We start from the raw sequence: 20,378 nt of genomic DNA, 5'->3' as shown, positions 1-20,378 counted from the left end.
TAATAAATACATGAGTGCTTTCCTTTGGTCCTCTTGCCATCCTAACAAACTACCACCTGACCAATGAGCAGTAACTAATCACAGAGAATTCCAGGATGTTTAGCACTCACAAAAGGCTTCATACAAAGGGTAGAAAAGAGAGGATGGAACATGATATAATCTTTGGGATATCAAACCAATGACCACAAAACAGTGACAACTTCTTGGTCTCAACTTGGCCTTTTGCCACTGCAAATGCACTCCTTTACCAAAATTCAGGATCTGCCTTGACTTCATTATTATTATAGTTTTTGCTCTGATGTCACACAACATACATATTCCATGATTCCAGTGAGACTAAAAAGCAAAATCACTATATTTTATTACGTAAATGGACTCTATAAAGAAAATATCAAAACAATTTATTGATGATAGAAATTGGGAGGCAGGGAAAATAGAAGAGAAACAGGTATCCCCGTATGCCGGTAGTTAAAACAGACTTGAGTATCATATACAGACACAGCCATTTCCCACCGCTCACGTGGGCGTGCACACACACACACACACACACACACACACACACACACACACACAACATGTACTTCCCTCTCTCTGGCCCAAGGAAAGACAGACATTTCTGCACACTTCGTTCTGACTGCATTTTTGTGACGTCTCTTCCTCTTCAAAGCCCAGTCTGATATTTATTTTAGATCCAGGTCCCATGCACTAAAGTACTGAAGGAAGAATACCCTTCCACATCCTACAGGTCCCTAGAAAGACCTTGTGAAACTGGAAAAGGGGACTCTGCTTGGTGTAGGAAGGTGGGGCTTCTGACATGGTCAGTATGGGGCACTGGCTTTGGGGTGTGAAAAATGGGTAAAGGGGGTCAACTGAATGATGACAGATGGAAACTAAAATTTTGGTGGTGAGCACACACTATAGTGTATATGGAAGTAGAAACATAATGTTATACACATGAAACTTACATAATGTTATATATAAACCAATGTTACCTCAATAAACAATAAATTCACTTTCATTTTGATTCCTATGCTTTCTGCCATGTACATGCTATTTTCTGACGATCCAGGGGGTGGCAGTAATAAAGAAATCCCAGCTGCCAGCCTGCCTCTCCCCTGGTCCTGCTTTTGTGTTATCACGAAGATTGTTCAGCTGTGACTGCAGCGTAGAAATAAGAGTGTCTAAGTCAGTCTAACCTCTGCTGGACTCCCAGCTTCACAGGACAGCCTATCTCTCTGAGCATATTTTGAGCATTAAGTGAGATGATATATGCAAAGCCCTGGTACAGTGCCCAGCATACAACAGAGTGCATACAAATGGTAGCTAACAGTATCACTAGTCTGTTTGAACTGTTAGGACCAATAAGAGAGTTCCATAAAATTCCTATTCCCTTTCCACACTAGTTTAGTATTCAAAAAATGTTTGTGGGTAGGAGCTCTCTGAACACAATCCTGTGTAAGAGAACTGAAATAATCCCCATTGATGATGAAAAGGTCTTTAATGTTCAGGCAAGTGCTTTGAGCCAAACTTAAAAGGCTCTTCATCTAGATTCTTCAGCTCATTCTATAGTACTTGAATCCATTCATTCATTTATTCAGCAAATATTTATTAACTTCCTATTATGAGCCAAGTGATGTGCTATGGAAACCATCTCTTGAAAACACATTGCATGTTTATATCCCACTGATATGCAGACTAATTCTAGTTCCCATTGAGTCCACGCTCAGTGGTTCGTGGTGTAAAACTTGACTCAGTAAAGTCCGTATCATTACTGGATTCCATGTGAGGAGACCTGATAGAGGTTTCTGGAACCAGCACAGGGTTCTGAGTTATATCACTATTCACATGACTTTGGGCAAATAATTTAACCTAAGTGCTGCCCTAAATATCTCAAGTTTCAAAGGTCAAATAGGACCAACTAAGTGTCAAGAAAACTATACAGCACAGAGCACATTGTTGTGATAAAAACTGTATATTCTCTATGGCCCTGATTCTTCGGGACAAAATTCCAGATGTATTCTAAACGGTGCTGCAAATTCCATTCTGCTACACGATTAATGGAGTGATTGAGTCATCTACCCTCGTGCGTTTTCACCACTCTGGCTATAGGAATGGCTATTTTTTTTAAACTCTCCTTTTGTAAAACTGAATTAATTCAGAATCACTTTTGCCTGGTGTTTGTGGACAATATACAGCAACAGCTGTCTCCAGCTCCACTCCCTTCCATTCAGTGAGCGTTTATCCTGCGCCCAGCTGCTCTGCTCTATGCAAATACAGTAGTAGGCCTCCATCCCGAGACAGGAAGCAACTCAGGAGGCTCATTAGTGAAAGACAACCGGACAGGGGTTGGAAGAGCATTTGATGTATTTCAGTAGCGTATTAGCAGCTGAGAATCTTTTATTACTGATGACATTTTTACATACTTTTCAATATTTCTTATTTCTATACTCAACCTTTATTAAGTTGCTCATTTTATCTTGATTTCATCTGATCCACACCACCCAAGGGATGTCCTTGGTTTCATGAAACTACATTTTCCCACATCATCAGCCTCAGGGTCATCATCAATATGTCCAATTTGATGGTTTTAAATGTCGGTCAGTAAAGAAGCAGATTAGTTTAAGTAGATTAAACTAGACCACTGGAACTCAGGCATATCTTCCTCATTTACACTATTCCCCAGAGATAATAAACAAAAGAAGGATTCTAATGAGGCCTAAATTTAGTTTTACCCATGTCAACTACATGACCGCCTGTTCCCTTTGATTTTTTTCTCTGACCACTCAAGCTGATTATTTCAAAACATGAAGTTTAAATGCTGCAGGATCATTATGTAAAATGTAAGATCCTCCAGGAAACACACCAAATGACAAGTCCACTACTGCTCTTCTCCCTGCGACCTCTCCTGCGTGAACAGGACTGGGTTTTGCTGTGCCATTAGGGAACTGCTGTCACAGCAATTTCCACTTTGCCATTTTACTACCCATCTGCAACTCAGGACAGTTAGAATGTCGTCACCCCTCCCCCACCTAACCAGATCCCACCTGTCCTTTGAGGCCCGCTCAGACCCCACCTTCTCCCTGCAACCTTCCCTGTCTGCTCCCCACATCTCCAGCTCCATTGAGCCTTTCATCACTCTCCTGCTGGCTTTGCAGCTGTCAACACAGCGCCAGTCACTGCCAAAGCACCATACTGATTCCATAAGCTACGTGGGAATCTACTATCTCCCATCTCCCATGTGCTTGGCTGGTTGCCATCAGAGAAGTCAACACAAAGTGAAGGAGTGCTGTCTTCTTAGATAAGCTGCCCACGGCCCTGGATCCTGGGATAGGAAGAGCCCAGGAGAACTAAGACACCAAGCCCTCTGTAGGCCCTCCGCACTGTTAACCACAGTCGCCACAAGAGTTGCATCTAGTGGGGCATACATAGCAGATGAACATTTATGAAGTACAATTACCCAGAGGCTTTTTTTGCTTACTTTTAAACTCCATAGTAAGCATCAGTTAATGAAGGATTCCACATATTGAGGTGCTCAAGTAGGAGCAGCCCTTTTCAGATGTAAGGAATTCTGCCTCCTCACCACTGTCAGGTTGGGATTAGAAGGCCACAAGGACTGCTGTATAAAAGTAAAAGACATCAGTCATCTTGTTAAATGTCTTACGGCTAGATGAGCTGACATTAGGGCTGAGTTAAAGTGAAGCTATCCATCCTCATGCTTCAAGGGGAAATAATTGAGTTTTTATACCTATACAAGCTCAATAAAACAATCATGTTAAAAAGGATTTTTAATCAAGTCCTTTTGTTGCCCCAAATTATTATTGATTTTAATCCTACTGATATGGGGATAACCCATACTATGTATAGTTTCATTTTTCTTCTATTTTCCAAGTGATTTCTGTGAAAAAGTTGTGAATAGTGTAATTCTCCAGTGAATTAGAAATTCTGCTTTATTTTTTAATGCCACCTGCTTTATAACTCGTTTCATGAAAACAACTGAATCTCTCACCTCTTTTTCAAAAGCAAATGTTCCTGAAAGTCTACTTTCTACCTTTTCAGATTTTTAAAAGCATGAAAACAAGATTTCTTTAACCACATCTGTGAAGATTAGCTGTAGCAAAATATCTGCAATCAAAGCCAATCAGTAGCAGCCCCCCAAAAAAGGATTTGGTATGTGGTAAACTAAATCGATAGCTTCTTTGTGGAGTTGGTTTCAACATCACTGAATCTTACTAAGGAGAAACTGTTTTCCTAGAGCCGGGATTAATGAGGGTCCTACATTAAATAACCACAGTGAGAGAAGAAATGCACTAACTCTAACCTAATCTAAGAAGAAAGGTGGTAATAATCTAGACTGATCCATCAATAAACGTTAACTGAGCCTCTGTCATGGACAAGGCCAATGTCAGCACTAAGAACACACATGACAGTGTCACGACCATCAAGGAGCTTAAAATCTAGTATGGAGTCAGGATGCGCGCACACGAAAAATTAACAAATAAAAACAAATGAAAGGAGGGACTTCCCTGGTGGCACAGTGGTTAGGAATCCGCCTGCCAATGGAGGGGACACGGGTTCAATCCCTGGTCCGGGAAGATCCCACATGCCGCAGAACAACTAAGCCCGCGTGCCACAACTACTGAGCCTGTGCTCTAGAGCCCACGAGCCACAACTACTGAGCCCACGTGCCACAACTACTGAAGCCCACGCATCTATAGCCCGTGCTCCACAACAAGAGAAGCTACCGCAATAAGAAGCCCACGCACCGCAACGAAGAGTAGCCCCCACTCGCCGCAACTAGAGAAAGCCCGCGTGCAGCAACAAAGACCCAACACAGCCAAAAATAAATTAAAAAATAAAATTAAAAAAAAACAAAAACAAAAACAAATGAAAGGAGACTGTAGCCAATCAAATTCAAACTCTATCCCATACAATAGCCTTGACAGTGTATGGAATTGCCTACAACCCCCAGGGCAAGTCAAGGGGCTCATGACATGTTACATGACCTTCACCTATGCTGATCCCTCTGCCAGGACCCCTTCCCTCCCATCGTGCACCTGGACCATCGTTCTCTTATCTCAAGTCTCATATCAAACACTGCCTCCTCCTTCCCTGTGCCACCCAGTCTGATTCAGAGCTGCACCCTCCGTGCTCCCCCAGTGCCCTCTCCAAACTATCAGGGCACTCATGACACTGTACTGTAACTGCTGGTTTATCTGACTCCCCAGCTACACTGCGAACTACTGGAGGGCAGAAACTGGGCCTGTGTTTTCCCCAGTGCTTAGTCACCTACCAGCACATTATAGACACTCAAGAAATGTTTGAATAGACGTGAATGAATGCCACCACGCCCTGTGGATTCTCCCTCCTTAAGATATCTTAAACTCAACCTGTCTTCCATCCCTTTGCACCAGTCAGTATAGTACAGAATGGTGGTTGGGCAAGTAGCCTTTGGATACAGACTACCTGTTACCAGGTGACCATGGGCAAGTTACATAACCTATATATGCCTCAATTTCCTTATCTGTAAAGTGGAGATAACAGAACCTACCTCCTAGGTTTGTTGAGGATTTAAATGAAAAAAGACATAAAGCCCCTAATGTCAGGCAAATAGGCAGTACTTCACGTTACCCATTATTGTTAGTTCAAATGTTATTTATCTCCTGCATTCTTGTATTCTTCTAATTGGTCTCCCTGTTTCTAGCCACACCATCACCAATCCACCGCTCATCACTGCTACCAGAATGATCTTAAAACTCAAACCACTCTCTTCTTTAAAACCTTGAGTGGCTCCCCATCACTTTCAGAAAACTAGCTTCTTTGTCACTGCATTAAAGGCCCTTCATGACCTGGCTCCCACCCTCTCAACCATCTCCCCACAGCCAAGCCCCCATAAGCATCCTCCTGCCTATCACCTGCAAAACCCCTGCAAAATCACCTTCTTATTAATGACTTAAGAAAAATTCAAGTCATTCAAAATTCATTATTATTATGTATAAGCTATACTTTATGACAAAATTTCATTGCCTGTTTATATATCATAAGACTATATATTTAGCAACATATAACATTAATAAACCCCAAGCACGTTGTAAAACATTGAGCTATACAAATTATGATCATCTTAATAAGTTATACCATGAACTGGGGAAATTATCTTTTTAAACAGATTGATTATTCCTCAAGTAATTGTAGGCATAATAATATGTATGCTGCAACAAAAATAAAGTCTTAAATTTGACTGTCTTATTGATGCTAACAGCTATAGGATGGTGACCTAGTATTTTTTTAACATGACAGCCTCTAAAATTAAATTGATTTTAGCAATATTTACAGGATGCCCAAAATTTGCTAAGTTGCTACTTTGAACATTTACTAAAATTGATTCCTACCATCAATTCAATTAAATTTTATATTCAATTAAATTTACCAAGTGGGCACCTAATTATGTGCAAAGGACTGGGCCAGGGACCATGCAGAACAAGGATAAGTAGAACACTAGCCTGGATTTCAAAAGCTCACAGACACCACACTCACATGAACCACGTACACACAAGCTATACACTAATTACTACTTTAAACATTCCTAGTTTTTAAACTTTTACACCTTGCTTTAGATTATCTGCATTCAGTTGAAATATAACATGGATATGATGAGGAAAAAAAGCTGTAGCATTGAAATTTAAGTATGCTGTCAAGTAACCTATTTAAAAAGTCTAACTGAAAGTCTCCTTTCAACATAAATACTAAAAATACACATCCTGCAACTAAGCAATTTTATGTTAGTGAACTGGCACAATGGTACGAAAACATTTTATAATGAAACAATCTGACTATCTACTTAACTCCTCTATATAACTTTATTCATATGCTAAGGAAGCAACCTTGTCATGTGGTTACAAAAACTCATGAAAATATTTTAAAAAATGTAACACTTATGGGGCACTGAAGAATGTATCTAAACTTAACATTTAAAATGACCTATAGGACTTCCCTGGTGGCGCAGGGGTTAAGAATCTGCCTGCCAACGCAGGGGACACGGGTTCAAGCCCTGGCCGGGGAAGATCCCACATGCCCCGGAGCAACTAAGCCCGTGCGCCACAACTACTGAGCCTGCATGCCACAACTACCAAAGCCTGTGCACCTAGAGCCCGTGCTCCGCAACAAGAGAAGCCACCGTAACGAGAAGCCCATGCACCGCAACGAAGAGTAGCCCCTGCTCGCCACAACTAGAGAAAGCCCAAGTGCAGCGACAAAGACCCAACGCAGCCAAAGATAAAAACAAATAAATTTAAAAAAATTTTTAATAATAATAATAAAATAAAATGACATAAAACACTGATCTTTACAAGTATACCTCATTATTTATATTTTTATTTTCAGAAAAAAACTTATAAATAGTTCACTTAAGTATATTTCTCACTAGTTAAATCACAATTCACTTTATATTTAATTAGCTTACGTCCAAAAACAGTACTTTTCCTGTATGATATCATTTTCTTAAAAAGCAAAACATTTTATTTTCAGTAGAAAACAATCTACATATGAAATCCAAAGGCAGTAATTTCAGTAAAAATGGAAATCAACCACCGTATCTTTTCTTGAGTTCTTCAACAGAACTATCATTCAATCCTGATTTGCCTATGTGATTGAATAATACACGTGCAACTGAAAAAGAAAAAAAATTCATTTTAATCTCCATTTTTAAAAAGTAAAGCAAAAATTAAAGGGAGTAATCAAATCTGTTAAATATTTTTTACATTATAAAGCAATCATTAGGATTATTTATAAATTCTAATTCAGATATTTAAAAAGCCAACCTGAGAACAGAAAATTATACAGCAGTCCAATGATGTTTCTTAGCAGAATATTTTGCTTTGGCAGTAAAAAAATTTCCCCTACATCCTCAATGACATTAACTTCGCAGATTAAACATAATTCATTCTGTACTACCCTAAAGATTTTTGACCTGTGTAACAAGTATACTTTTACTTATTTAATATTCCAATTAACTTTTTCAAAACTTAAATCATTTTAAAAGAAAAATTTATATCACTACTATAAATTAAAAATTAGCAATAACATTCACAAAAATCATGTTTGATGGGCAAGCTATATACATTTTTATAATAACAATTAAAAATTAAAAAAAGATTTGCTTATGAGTCATTTAAAATCTTTATCTTTCATACCACTGAAATGGCTGGTCTACACTCAACACTATGGAAAACGGGATTATAGTTCATACATTCCTCAACATTAAAACTAGCTAACAGTTTTTAATAATGATGACAATAATAAAAGACAACAACAGCTACTATTTACTGAATATTTAGTTACATGCCAGGAACCACTGTAAGTGCTTCCCATGTTTAACTTAGCGGACAGTGGTGACCCCACCAAGACAGTACTGTTGGCAGGCCAGTCTGAAGGATCAACTCACATTCTTTGAGCACACTTCAAGTTATCACATCACAGTGGCAAGAAATCCATTCACTCATGCACTGACTAAGAGGTTATTATGTACTAAACACTGTTCTACACGCTGAGGCCTAGAGAACAAGGTAGACAAAGTTCCTGCTGTCATGGAGCTTCCATTCTATTAGGGAGAGAGAAATAATAAACAAATACTTAAAATACTGTCAGCTAGTTCTGTATTATGAAGAAAAATAAAGCGAGGTAAGATGACAGAGGGTGATGAGGAAAGGGAGGCAGGCAGTTATTGTGAGTAGGCCTGTGAGGAAAGGTGTCTCTGAGGAGGTGACTATTAGGTGGAAACTGAATGAAGTGAGGAAGAGGCAGGGGAGGATAGTCTAGGCTGAGGGGGAACAGTCAAACACAAAGACCCTGAGGCCATAAGAAGTTTGGCAATTTGGTATATTAAAAAGACACAAAGTCAGTGCAGTGGGGCAGAATGACTAAAAAAAGTGATAGAAAATGAGGTCAGAATAGTAATAAGAAACAGTAATACTTTCAGGGAATTTCAGGGACTGTTTCTGATTAAAGGTTAAGCAGAAACTTCTTTTGGTTTACCCCTATTAGGAATCTCTCTAAATTACATGTCCACTTCCCTAAGTTCAACATACAGAGTATTTTTCTTAGTGATTCAGATTCAATGTCACTGCTACAAACATAAAGAAGAAACAGAAAAGGAGCCCAAAGTATGTTTAGTCCAGAAAGTATCTGAAAATCATGGTTTTTGCTATTTTTAAAACTAAAAAACTGGTACTCCTGCATTCTAATGATTTTTCTCTTTTTCCTAAAACTACAGTATAGCCTTAAAACTCCAAGTACAATTGACCCTTGAAAAACACGGGTTTGAACTGCACAGATCCACTTAAAGGCGGATATTTTTCAAAAGTAAATACTACAGTACTACATGATCCACGGTTGGCTGAATCTGTGAATGAGGAACCTCAGATACTGTGGACCGACTATAAAATTGTACGTGGATTTTCAACTGTGTGGAGGGTTGGTGCCCCTAACTCCCATGTTGTTCAAGGGTCAACTGTAATTGAAGTTTCTCCATAGTTTGATTTTACTTAAATTAGGGTTCCCCAAAACTGACACTTTATGCCAAAGACTGAGATGTAGAAATAAATAAGGAATCTAACTCTTCAGGCTCATCACCTGCCTCTTTTTACCCTCTAACTCTACAATCCAGCCACACTGCACTCCTTTTAATTTTCTGAGCTCAATTTGCTCTCTCCTGCCTCAAAACCTCTGCACATTCCCACCTCCTTCATCTGACTCCTGCACTTTTTTGAGAATTCAGCTTAAATCAAACAAACTCAAGGAAATTAGCTCAAAAAATGAGTGAGACCTCCCATGCACCCACGCCCAGTTGCAAGCTCCTGTGGCAGGAACCCTGCACGAGTTCCATCATGCCAGGAGCTCAACCATTACACTATCACTGCATTTTCAAGTAGAAGAGCCCAGAACACCTCGGTTTAACTCCTGGGTCTGGCTTCCTAGCTATGGAACCTTGGTCAAGGTCCTTACCTGTGTATGCTTCAGTTTCCTCCTTTGTAAAACCAAAATGATAATCATACCTACACCTCACAAAGTTGTTGTCAGAATCAAAAAATTTAACTTTACTTAATTTAATAGTAATTCAATTTAATTAGCTTAATTGTAATTAATTTAATTGTATGTACCTTGTACATAACTGACATTCAATAAATATTTGCTATCATTTGTTGAATAAAGGAACACACAAGAATAAAGAGATATGAAAAAGCTTTCTTCACAGAACTCACTTTTCTTCTCAGGTTCTGACATAAACATCACTGCCATATCAAACCTTCTTAGTTCAGAAAGTCTTTGTAAGATTTCAAAGATGAGTGATGGCTTTTCTTTCCTGAAATAATACAAATAAAAAAACAAATGATCAATGAAAAGCAGCTCATTCAGTCTGCTTACTAAAATAATATTTCTAATTATATATAAATAAGGTCTTCATGTATCATTTTTCCCTGCATAATATCTATATTTTAAGTGCCCAAATGAAGAATTTTATCAAGTCAACTGAAAAAATTGTAATATTCTTAAATGTGAGGCACAGCACAGATGTTATTAATCTGCTATAATATTTGTCACTTCCATACTCTACCTTTCTCTAAAAAAAATTTGAAGTCCTTTTTCCTCCTAATCATTTCCTTTTTCATTGTTTGTATTTGTCGTCTCTTTACAACTTCTGCAACAGCTAAATTTACAAGAGAGCTAATTTTGCTATATAAAAGGTAATATGACATCAAAAAGAATGAATTTCCCAAATCACTAGAAACAGCTGAGCATTACAACATGAAAGCATAACTAAACTTACTTACTCAATGTAAAAGTCATGCAGAATTTTAATGATATGGTTGAATACATCTGGATCTAGATTTTTCTGAAACAGCTTGGGATACAAGGATGGTTCAATTTGCTTGGGAAAAATATAAGGTGTTAGAAAATTAAATTATGGCAACATTCCCAATCACAAATTATTTATATAATAATTGCTTAGTTCAACATAGTAAAAAATAACTATTATGCATTAGTATTCAATGAATAATAATGGAGTCACACTGAAATGTAACTATGATAGAAGAATGAAAGTTAGAGGAACTATAAAATAATCACTCTGTTCAAGACAGAGAAAAATCTCATGGAGAGATGTGTACTACCCAACAGAAACAGGAAATGAAAGAGAGCTCTCAAGGAGCAATAAAAAGAATTAGAGAGTTTAAAAAACAGAACTACTTGAAAAAGACAATGCTAAAAATCCATTATTTGGTAAATTTCATATGAGTTAATTCTTTTCCTTGAGCAAATAAAAGCTCATTTTCAGGAGACTGACGGCCTAAACATTGCAAGCATTGTTTGGCACACAGAAAGCACTCAATGTATTTTAGCTTCTTTCCTCATCTTGAAGGATGAAGAGTTAAGTTTAAGTCATGATGTATGAAACTAGATTAAGTTACTTTAGAAAACAAAATTTAACACAGAACCTTTTTCAGAGGTTCACTGGTTGCAAATATTTAAAATGGTCTGACCAGGCTGATATATTTGTATCAGGAAAGGGATAAGAGCATTTTCTACAATCATATTATAAGCAAATATAGCACTATTATTATATAGTGACCAAAGAGGTTCTTTGACCTCTAACTTACAGGAGAACTACCAGCTTCCTCCCTCTTTCTTACCTTCAAATATTGATACAACATATCTGGAGAATTTTTCAGTTGTCTGAAATCAGATTCAAGCTGAAATGAGTTTGCAGGAACTGGAGGAAGAGCAGTCCTGATAAACTGAGCAGGTGTTTTGTCTACCTCTATAGAAATCTTCTCACTCAAAGACTGACATACATCCTTTTTCAAATTGACTTCAGGTCTGAAATATTTCAGAGGCATCAAACAATTAGAAAAGAACCACAGGGCTTCCCTGGTGGCGCAGTAGTTAAGAATCCGCCTGCCAGTGCAGGGGACACGGGTTTGATCCCTGGCCTGGGAAGATTCCCACATGCCGCAGAGCAACTAAGCCCGTGCGCCACAACTACTGAGCCTGCGCTCTAGAGCCCGCGAGCCACAACTACTGAGCCCACGTGCCACAACTACTGGAGCCCGCGCGCCTAGAGCCCGTGCTCTGTAACAAGAGAAACCACCGCAATGAGAAGCCCATGCACTGCAACAAAGAGTAGCCCCCGCTCACCACAACTAGAGAAAGCCCGCAAGCAACAATGAAGACCCAAGGCAGCCAAAAATAAATAAATAATAATAATAAAAAAGAAAAACAAAGAGAAGAACCACAAATAGTCAAAGCTTATATAAGGAAACATCAACAGAGATTTTTAAACTTCTGACTTTATTCATACTGTATTTCTATTTATATTCTGCCAGTAGTAAATTCTTTCAGCTGATAATATATGTATACTTTTGGCAAGACAGATTATACTTGTGCAAATTTTCAGATGCTGGTTACGTAATGACTATTCTCATTAGCTGGGCTAATAGCCTGGCCACCTTTTGACAAAACATTTCTATACACTGCATTATTATATCACATATACTCACAAGTCAACCTTTCACTCTGAATTATGTGAATTACAACAGTTTCAAGAAAGATTCCAAGAAGGAAGAAATGCTTCCTCCTTTAAAAAAAAAAAAAAAAAACCTGCCTACTTAGTTTTCCCACAATCTATACTATCACTCTAAACAGAACTACTAAAGTTCAAAGTTTAAAACAAAAAAACCTTTTAATAGGATTGTTCAGTAGCAATGCAAAAATATATGAATAAAATTTCAACACCCCAAAGTAAACTACTAATCTATGTCTTTTATATTCTCATCATTAAGAAAATGCATGACTTTTTAAAAAATTCCGAACAAAATTTAAAGAGCCCATGAATATCTTAAATATTAATGGCTAGAATAATGATAATGCTTAAATTCTACATTGTTTATGAAGCTTCCCTATAAAAAATTAAAAATTCTTCCTGAATTACAAAGTGAAACATTTACTGAAGTTCTAGAAAAGAAAATGCACAAAATCAATTTGTTCAAGATACTTTCATCACTGTTTGCAGATGACATGATGCTATACATAGATAATCCTAAAAATGCTACCAGAAATCTACTAGAGCTCATCAATTAATTCAGTAAAGTTGCAGGATACAAAATTAATACACAGAAATCTCTTGCATTCTTATATACTAACAACGAAAGATCTGAGAGTGAAATTAAGGAAACGCTCCCATTGACCATTGCATCAAAAAGAACAAAATACCTAGGAATAAACCTACCTAAGGAGACAAAAGACCTCTACTGTGAAAACTATAAGATGCTGATGAAAGAAATCAGAGATGACACCGATGGAAGGATACACCATGTTCTTGGATTGGAAAAATCAATACTGTCAAAATGATTATACTACCCAAGGCAATCTACAGATTCAATGCAATCCCTATCAAATGACTAATGGCATTTTTCACAGAACTAGAGCAAAAAAATTTTTAATTTATATAGAAACACAAAAGACCCTGAACAGCCAAAGCAATCTTGAGAAAGAAAAACAGAGCTGGAATCAGACTCCCTGACTTCAGACTATACTACAAAGCTAGAGTAATCAAAACAGTACAGTACTGGCACAAAAACAGAAATATAGATCAATAAAATAGGCTAGAAAGCCCAGAAATAAACTCACACACCTATGGTCAATTATCTACAACAAAGGAGGCAAGGCTATACAATGGAGAAAAGACAGTCTCTTCAATAAATGGTACTGGGAAAACTGGACAGCTACATGTACGAGAATAAAATTAGAACATTCTCGAACACCATACACAAAAATAAACTCAAAATGGATCAAAGAACTAAATGTAAGGCTGTACACTATAAAACTCTTAGAGGAAAACACAGGCAGAACACTCTTTGACATAAACTGCAGTAATATCTTTTCTGATCCACCTCCTAGAATAATGAAAATAAAAACAAAAATAAACAAATGGGACCTAATTAAACTTAAAAGTTTCTGCACAGCAAAGGAAACCATCAACATAACGAAAAGAACCCACAGAATGGGAGAAAATATTTGCAACCGAAGCAAATGACAAGGGATTAATCTCTAAAATATACAAACAACTCATGCAGCTCTATGTCTAAAAAACAAACAACCCAATCAAAATGGGCAGAAGATCTAAACAGACATTTCTCCAAAGATGACATACAGATGGCCAAAATGCACATGAAAAGATGGTCAACATCACTAATTATGAGAGAAATGCAAATCAAAACTACAGTGAGATATCACCTCACACCAGTCAGAATGGCCATCATCAAAAAATCTACAAACAATAAATACTGGAGAGGGTGTGGAGAAAAGGGAACCCTCCTACACTGGTGCTGGGAATGTAAATTGGTACAACTGCTATGGAGAACAGTACGGAGGTTCCTTAAAAAACTTAAAACAGAACTACCATATGATCCAGCAATCCCGTTCCTGGGCATATATCTGGAGCAAATGATAATCTGAAAGGATACATGCACCCCAATGTTCACTGCAGCACTATTTACAACAGCCAAGACATGGAAGCAACCTAAATGTCCATCAAGAGAGGAATGGATAAATAAGATGTGGTACATACACACAATGGAATATTACCAAGCCATAAAAAAGAATGAAATAATGCTATTTACAGCAACATGGATGGACCCAGAGATTATCATACTAAGTGAAGTAAGTCAAAGACAAATATCACATGATACCACTCATATGTGGAATCTAATTTTTTTTAAAAATACATAAATGAACTTATTTATAAAACAGAAACAGACTTACAGATATTGAAAACAAACATCGTTACCAGAGGGGAAACATGGGGGGGAGGGATAAATCAGGAGCTTGAGATGAACATACACAAACTACTGTATATAAGATAAATAAGCAACAAGGACCTACTGTATAGCACAGGGAACTCTACTCAATATTCTGTGATAATCTATATTGAGAAAGAATCTAAAAAAGAATGAATATATGTATATGTGTAACTGAATCACTTTGCTATATACCTGAAACTAACACAACACTGTAAATCAACTATACTCCAATAAAATTAAAATATTTTTTTAAAAAAAGATACTTTCTCTTATTTCTAAAGTCCTCAGTGTGGTAAAGGAATAGTGATCATTCCTTCAGCAAAACCTCTCTTACAGTTAAAAGAAAAACTACAATGTAAAGTTGTATAGTTCAAAAAACTATGGGGATGAGTACAAACCAGAAGTCTCATCAGCAATATCAATTTTCTAGTGGGATTATTACCATTCTAGACGACTATCAAATAAAAGTATTTCTACTCACTGCTGAGCTGAATTATCACTGATTTCTTCTATTTTCAATACTTTTGCTTTTGGGATATCACTTGTGGGCAAAAGGTCATCTTGGCTTGAGTTCTTCTTACTTGTGCCAGTGGCTGCTGTTACCTTTGCTGGACGAATAGGATTACGCTCTGGAGCAGCAGCAGCAGTAGTGCTATCTGGCACGTCAACAGTCTGTATCAAATTACCAGTTTCTTCAATAATAAGCTTCTTGAGTGGTTTCTAAAACAATTAAAATCAATTCTTTACATCAACATACAAAGGTTTCCTATTTTAGGGACACAAATTAAAAGGTTACAGTGTTTTTACAGCCAATATCCCAGTTGTAAGTAAATTCAATTTGGAGTCATACTGCCAGACTACTACCATATGTAGGTCTAAATGGGGGAAAGAAGATGCATATATAAATAATTACAAGGCAATGGAATATGCACTATAAAAGGTACAGGTACAAAGTGCTAAAAAAAACAGAGGAAGGAAGATAAAAATTGACATCGGGGGGCTTCACAGAAAAAGTACCCAGGAATGCAGTGTTGAAGGGTATGGCATGGCCAGTGGAAAGGTGAGAAGTCCAGTAGGGCTGGTGCAAGGGGAGGAGAGGTAGAGACTTGTATAAAGGGACTTGTGTGCCATATCAAGGAGTTTGAAGTTTATCCTAGAGGCAACAAAGCCAAGAAAAAATATGACCAAGTGACATCAGTATTGTGGGCTGAAGGCAAGTAGAACAAGGCCAGGCAATAACCTGCATTCTGTATGAAAGAAAAGATCCCGCATGCCGCAACAAAGATCCTGCAACTACGATCTGATGCAGCCAAATAAGTAAATAAATAAATATTTTAAAAAAACAAAAACAAAAACCTAACTGCATCCTCTAACTGCTGGATAAAACCAGCCTAGAATTAAAGATTTGCCAAATAATTTACACAAAGTTGGTAAGTACTTGACCACAATAATGGTTTTTAATTTATTAAAATAAATAGCATTCACTATTTATTTCAATCATAACAGGTGGCAAATATTTTCAATTTCTTCCTAAGTTTACATGTAATACTCTTTACTTTTTAATAAAAGACATTCTTCAATATACTCGTTTTCATTCCAACTGTACAGTTGAATTTTAAATAAAAAAGCTGTAAATATAAAAACTTTTGACATATATACTAAACTCTGTTAAAACCAGGCATTCCATTAGCATAACTAAGAAAAGACCTAATGGTAACAACTGAGTGTTACTAGATGAATGCACATAAATAAAAAAGCTATTAAAAGTCTGTTAACAGAATCCTGTTAGCGGTTCTATCTTTAAGGATAATCATGTTAATCTAAGGCCTTTGCTTTGCTGGTAACTATCAACATCAATAGTTTTCTATCAAGATATTGACCAAGAATGGATATGTGTTAGTGTTAAAAAATAGTGTTAAAGAACAGACTATAAAAAATAGACTATAACTACTGAATTGTATCAATACAGTTCCATTTAAAACCAAATCCTTTCACTGACAACAGAGGTGCAAACATGATCCTAGTTAATAAATTTCCTAACAGATGATCTCTTTCAGGGTAGACCAGTGGCTACTGAGAGCTGCTCAATGCTACTGATGGCTGGGAGGGATGAGGGGATGACAGTATGCTGGTAACAGGAGTGAAACACAAAAAATATCACTACAGTTGAAAGATGTAAGAAAATATGAAAGGATCAATTCATCTCTTTTTAAATTAAGATTTAGAAGCATAACATTTTATTTAACTCTATATTATACCATTTCAAGAAAAAGAAAAGAGAAATAAGAATAAACAGAGGGCTTCCGTGGTGGTGCAGTGGTTAAGAATCTGCCTGCCAATGCAGGGGACATGGGTTTGAGCCCTGGTCCAGGAAGATCTCACATGCCGCGGAGCAACTAAGCCCATGCGCCACAACTACTGAGCCTGTGCTCTAGAGCCCACGAGCCACAACTACTGAGCCCACGAGCCGCAACTACTGGCAACTACGTGCCTAGAGCCGGTGCTCCACAACAAGAGAAGCCACGGCAATGAGGCGCCCGCGCACCGCAACGAAGAGTAGCCCCCGCTTGCCGCAACTAGAGAAAGCCTGTGTGCAGCAACGAAGACCCAACACAGACAAAAATAAATAAATAAATAAAATAAATTATTAAAAAAAAAAAAACAAGAATAAACAGAAAAGGAGAAAGAGACGAAGCACCAAGCAGAAAGGTGAAATTTTGATATGGGAAAACAGGAAAATGAAAATAATAAAATATTTTAGTGGAGACCAAGAGATCAGGACAAACTCTCATTTACTACTATCCTACCTAGGAACCCCAGGCCCAGCTGACCTACATTACTGTTCTCCTACAGTCTCTCTAGAGAATATATATTAACAGTACTCCCCGCTGCAAGCCCTCAAGCACAGGACACCCCAACCGAGCCTCTCGCTTGAATAAAGTAACCCCAGGACTCTTTTTCCTCCACCTCCTGGGCCTTCCTTTCTTTCCTGACCACTTTCCTCAGTGTCCAGGTGGCCTCACACATATATGACTGAAAAGGAAATTAACATTTGTTTTATGTGAAACTGCCTTAGCATTATTGGACATTATTTCCTTTGATCTCAACTAACCTGTGAGTTATTCTCAACTTAAGTAGAAAAAGTAAGAATCACATAGAGTTCACACTTGCCTAAAATTTTAAAGCTTATGAAATGGGGCTCAAATCAACTCAAAAGCATCATACCAAACTGCACCTACTATTTTTTAAATAATGCCCACTTTTTAAAATGGAGACCTATTACAAAAATAAATAGCAATTTTTTCCCCTTCCCACTAGGATAATGATTTTGTTTCTGTTGGATCAGTTACAAAATGGTTTACCCCAGATCTCTCAATCATGAAGGTGTTCTGTTTTGAGATCCAGCCACAAAAGATTCAAATTTATGTTGTATTTTCACAACTATTAACATAAACTGATTTTTAAACTGAGGGAGAAGAGAACCCAACAGATTTATAAAAGCTGTTTAGGGTATACTGGCAATGGGACATTCTTCCATATACAGATATCTGATTTACCACGTGGTAATGTCTTTATAATTATGGACAGCAAAAGTCTGACAAAGGCTTTGTTTTTAACTTTTGAGACAAAGTTTTACAAAGAAATAAAAGTTTAAATCACATTGGATTAAACATTTAATCACCTTTATTGTTAAGAATAGAATAATAGCAAGTGAATATGATGTATGAAAATGAACATGATGTATGAAAATGTATGAAAGCAACTAAGATTTATGCCTGGCACAGGAAACAATTATTATCTCAGAAAATTCAAGAATAAAGTCAAAATAAGAACCCAAGAAAAATATTAAACAAAGAATTCCTCTATCTGTTACTAACTTGAACTATGAACTTGGCAAAACACAAACTTTCTTTGCCACACCTTCTTCCTTTGTAAAAGGAGGATAAAAATATCTGCTCTGACAGATATTTATATATATATATATATATATATATATACACACATATATATATATGTATAAACAAAACAAACCACTGAATTTTACCAGCTACTCTTTCTTTTTTTTTTTTTTTTTAATTAATTTATTTATTTATTTTTGGCTGAGTTGGGTCTTCACTGCTGTGCGCGGGCTTTCTCTAGTTGCCGTGAGCGGGGGCTACTCTTCGTTGCGGAGCACAGGCTCTAGGCGTGCGGGCTTCAGTAGTTGTGGCACGTGGGCTCAGTAGTTGTGGCTCGCGGGCTCTAGAGCACAGACTCAGTAGTTGTGGCGCACGGGCTTAGTTGCTCCGCGGCATGTGGGATCCTCCTGGACCAGGGCTCGAACCCGTGTCCCCTGCATTGGCAGGCGGACTCCCAACCACTGCGCTACCAGGGAAGTCCTACCAGCTACTCTTTCTGTTCCAATATTGCAGGAAAAAACTGGCTTTGTTAGACTTAATGAAAAACAGTATGGTATACCAAAAACAATGTGCAGTGTATATTCTTAAGAATAATTCTGCCTATACAGGCATACCTTGGAGGTATTGCAGGTTCAGTTACAGACCACCACAATAAAGTGAATATTGCAATAAAGCAAGTCACATAAATCTTTTGGTTTCTCAATGCATATAAGTTATGTTTACACTATACTGTACTCTTTTAAGTGTGTAATATAGCATTATCTCTTAAAAAAAGTACATACCTTAATTAAAAACTACTTTATTGCAAAAAAAATGCTAACCATCATCTGAGCCTTCAGCAAGTCTTTTTGCAATAGTAACAAAGATCACTGATCACAGATCACCATAACAAATATGATAGTAATGAAAAAGTTTGAAATATTGCAAAAATTACCAAAATGTAACACAAAGACACAAAGTAAGAAAATATTATTGGAAAAATGGCGCTGATAGACTTGCTCAGCACAGGGTTGCCACAAACCTTCAATCTGTAAAAAATGCAGTATCTGCAAAGTGCAATAAAACAAGGTATGCCTGTACTAGATTTTTGCCGAAGTGCTAACTTTAGATCAAACCCCACAGAAGATGCAAGACTACTGTAATAAAATCCCAATCTCAAATAAGAATAGTAATAGAAATAAAAATGACAGGGTGAGAGAGTGTCATGGACATATATACACTACCAAATGTAAAATAGATAACTAGTGGGAAGCAGCCGCATAGCACAGGGAGATCAGCTCGGTGCTTTGTGACCACCTAGAGGGGTGGGATAGGGAGGGTGGGAGGGAGGGAGATGCAAGAGGGAAGAGATATGGCAACACATGTATATGTGTAACTGATTCACTTTGTTGTAAAGCAGAAGCTAGCACACCATTGTAAAGCAATTATACTTCAATAAAGATGTTTAAAAATAAATAAATAAATAAAAATAAAACACTTAAAAAAAAAAAAAAAAAAATTTAATTACAAAACATAAAACTGCTCCAAATTCCTTTAAAGCCAGAAAATATGTAGAAATATTTAGTGTTAAATTAAAAGTCACTTTAAAAAGTTACCCCAGAACTTTAAACAGCTCAATTTTCCCCAA

The 20,378-nt window shown here is 37.2% G+C and overlaps 1 protein-coding gene across 1 annotated transcript in view; it reads right to left on the bottom strand.

Annotated features, from left to right (window-relative positions):
- Nucleotides 1-7,395: 7,395 nt before the first annotated feature.
- RPAP3 (RNA polymerase II associated protein 3) overlaps nucleotides 7,396-20,378 on the bottom strand; it is a 42,392-nt gene continuing 29,409 nt past the window's right edge. The window contains exons 13-17 of the mRNA XM_061204950.1: nucleotides 15,334-15,572; nucleotides 11,685-11,871; nucleotides 10,827-10,924; nucleotides 10,257-10,357; nucleotides 7,396-7,665 (exon numbers count right to left, since the gene is read on the bottom strand). Of these exons, the coding sequence (XP_061060933.1) occupies nucleotides 7,580-7,665; nucleotides 10,257-10,357; nucleotides 10,827-10,924; nucleotides 11,685-11,871; nucleotides 15,334-15,572 (711 nt within the window). The 3' untranslated portion in view covers nucleotides 7,396-7,579. The remainder of the gene's footprint in view (nucleotides 7,666-10,256; nucleotides 10,358-10,826; nucleotides 10,925-11,684; nucleotides 11,872-15,333; nucleotides 15,573-20,378) is intronic.

Source organism: Eubalaena glacialis, chromosome 11 (genome assembly GCF_028564815.1).
Source record: "Eubalaena glacialis isolate mEubGla1 chromosome 11, mEubGla1.1.hap2.+ XY, whole genome shotgun sequence".
Classification (NCBI taxonomy): domain Eukaryota; kingdom Metazoa; phylum Chordata; class Mammalia; order Artiodactyla; family Balaenidae; genus Eubalaena; species Eubalaena glacialis.
Note: the sequence above shows the minus strand (reverse complement) of the source record. Positions and strands in the feature narration are given on the sequence as shown.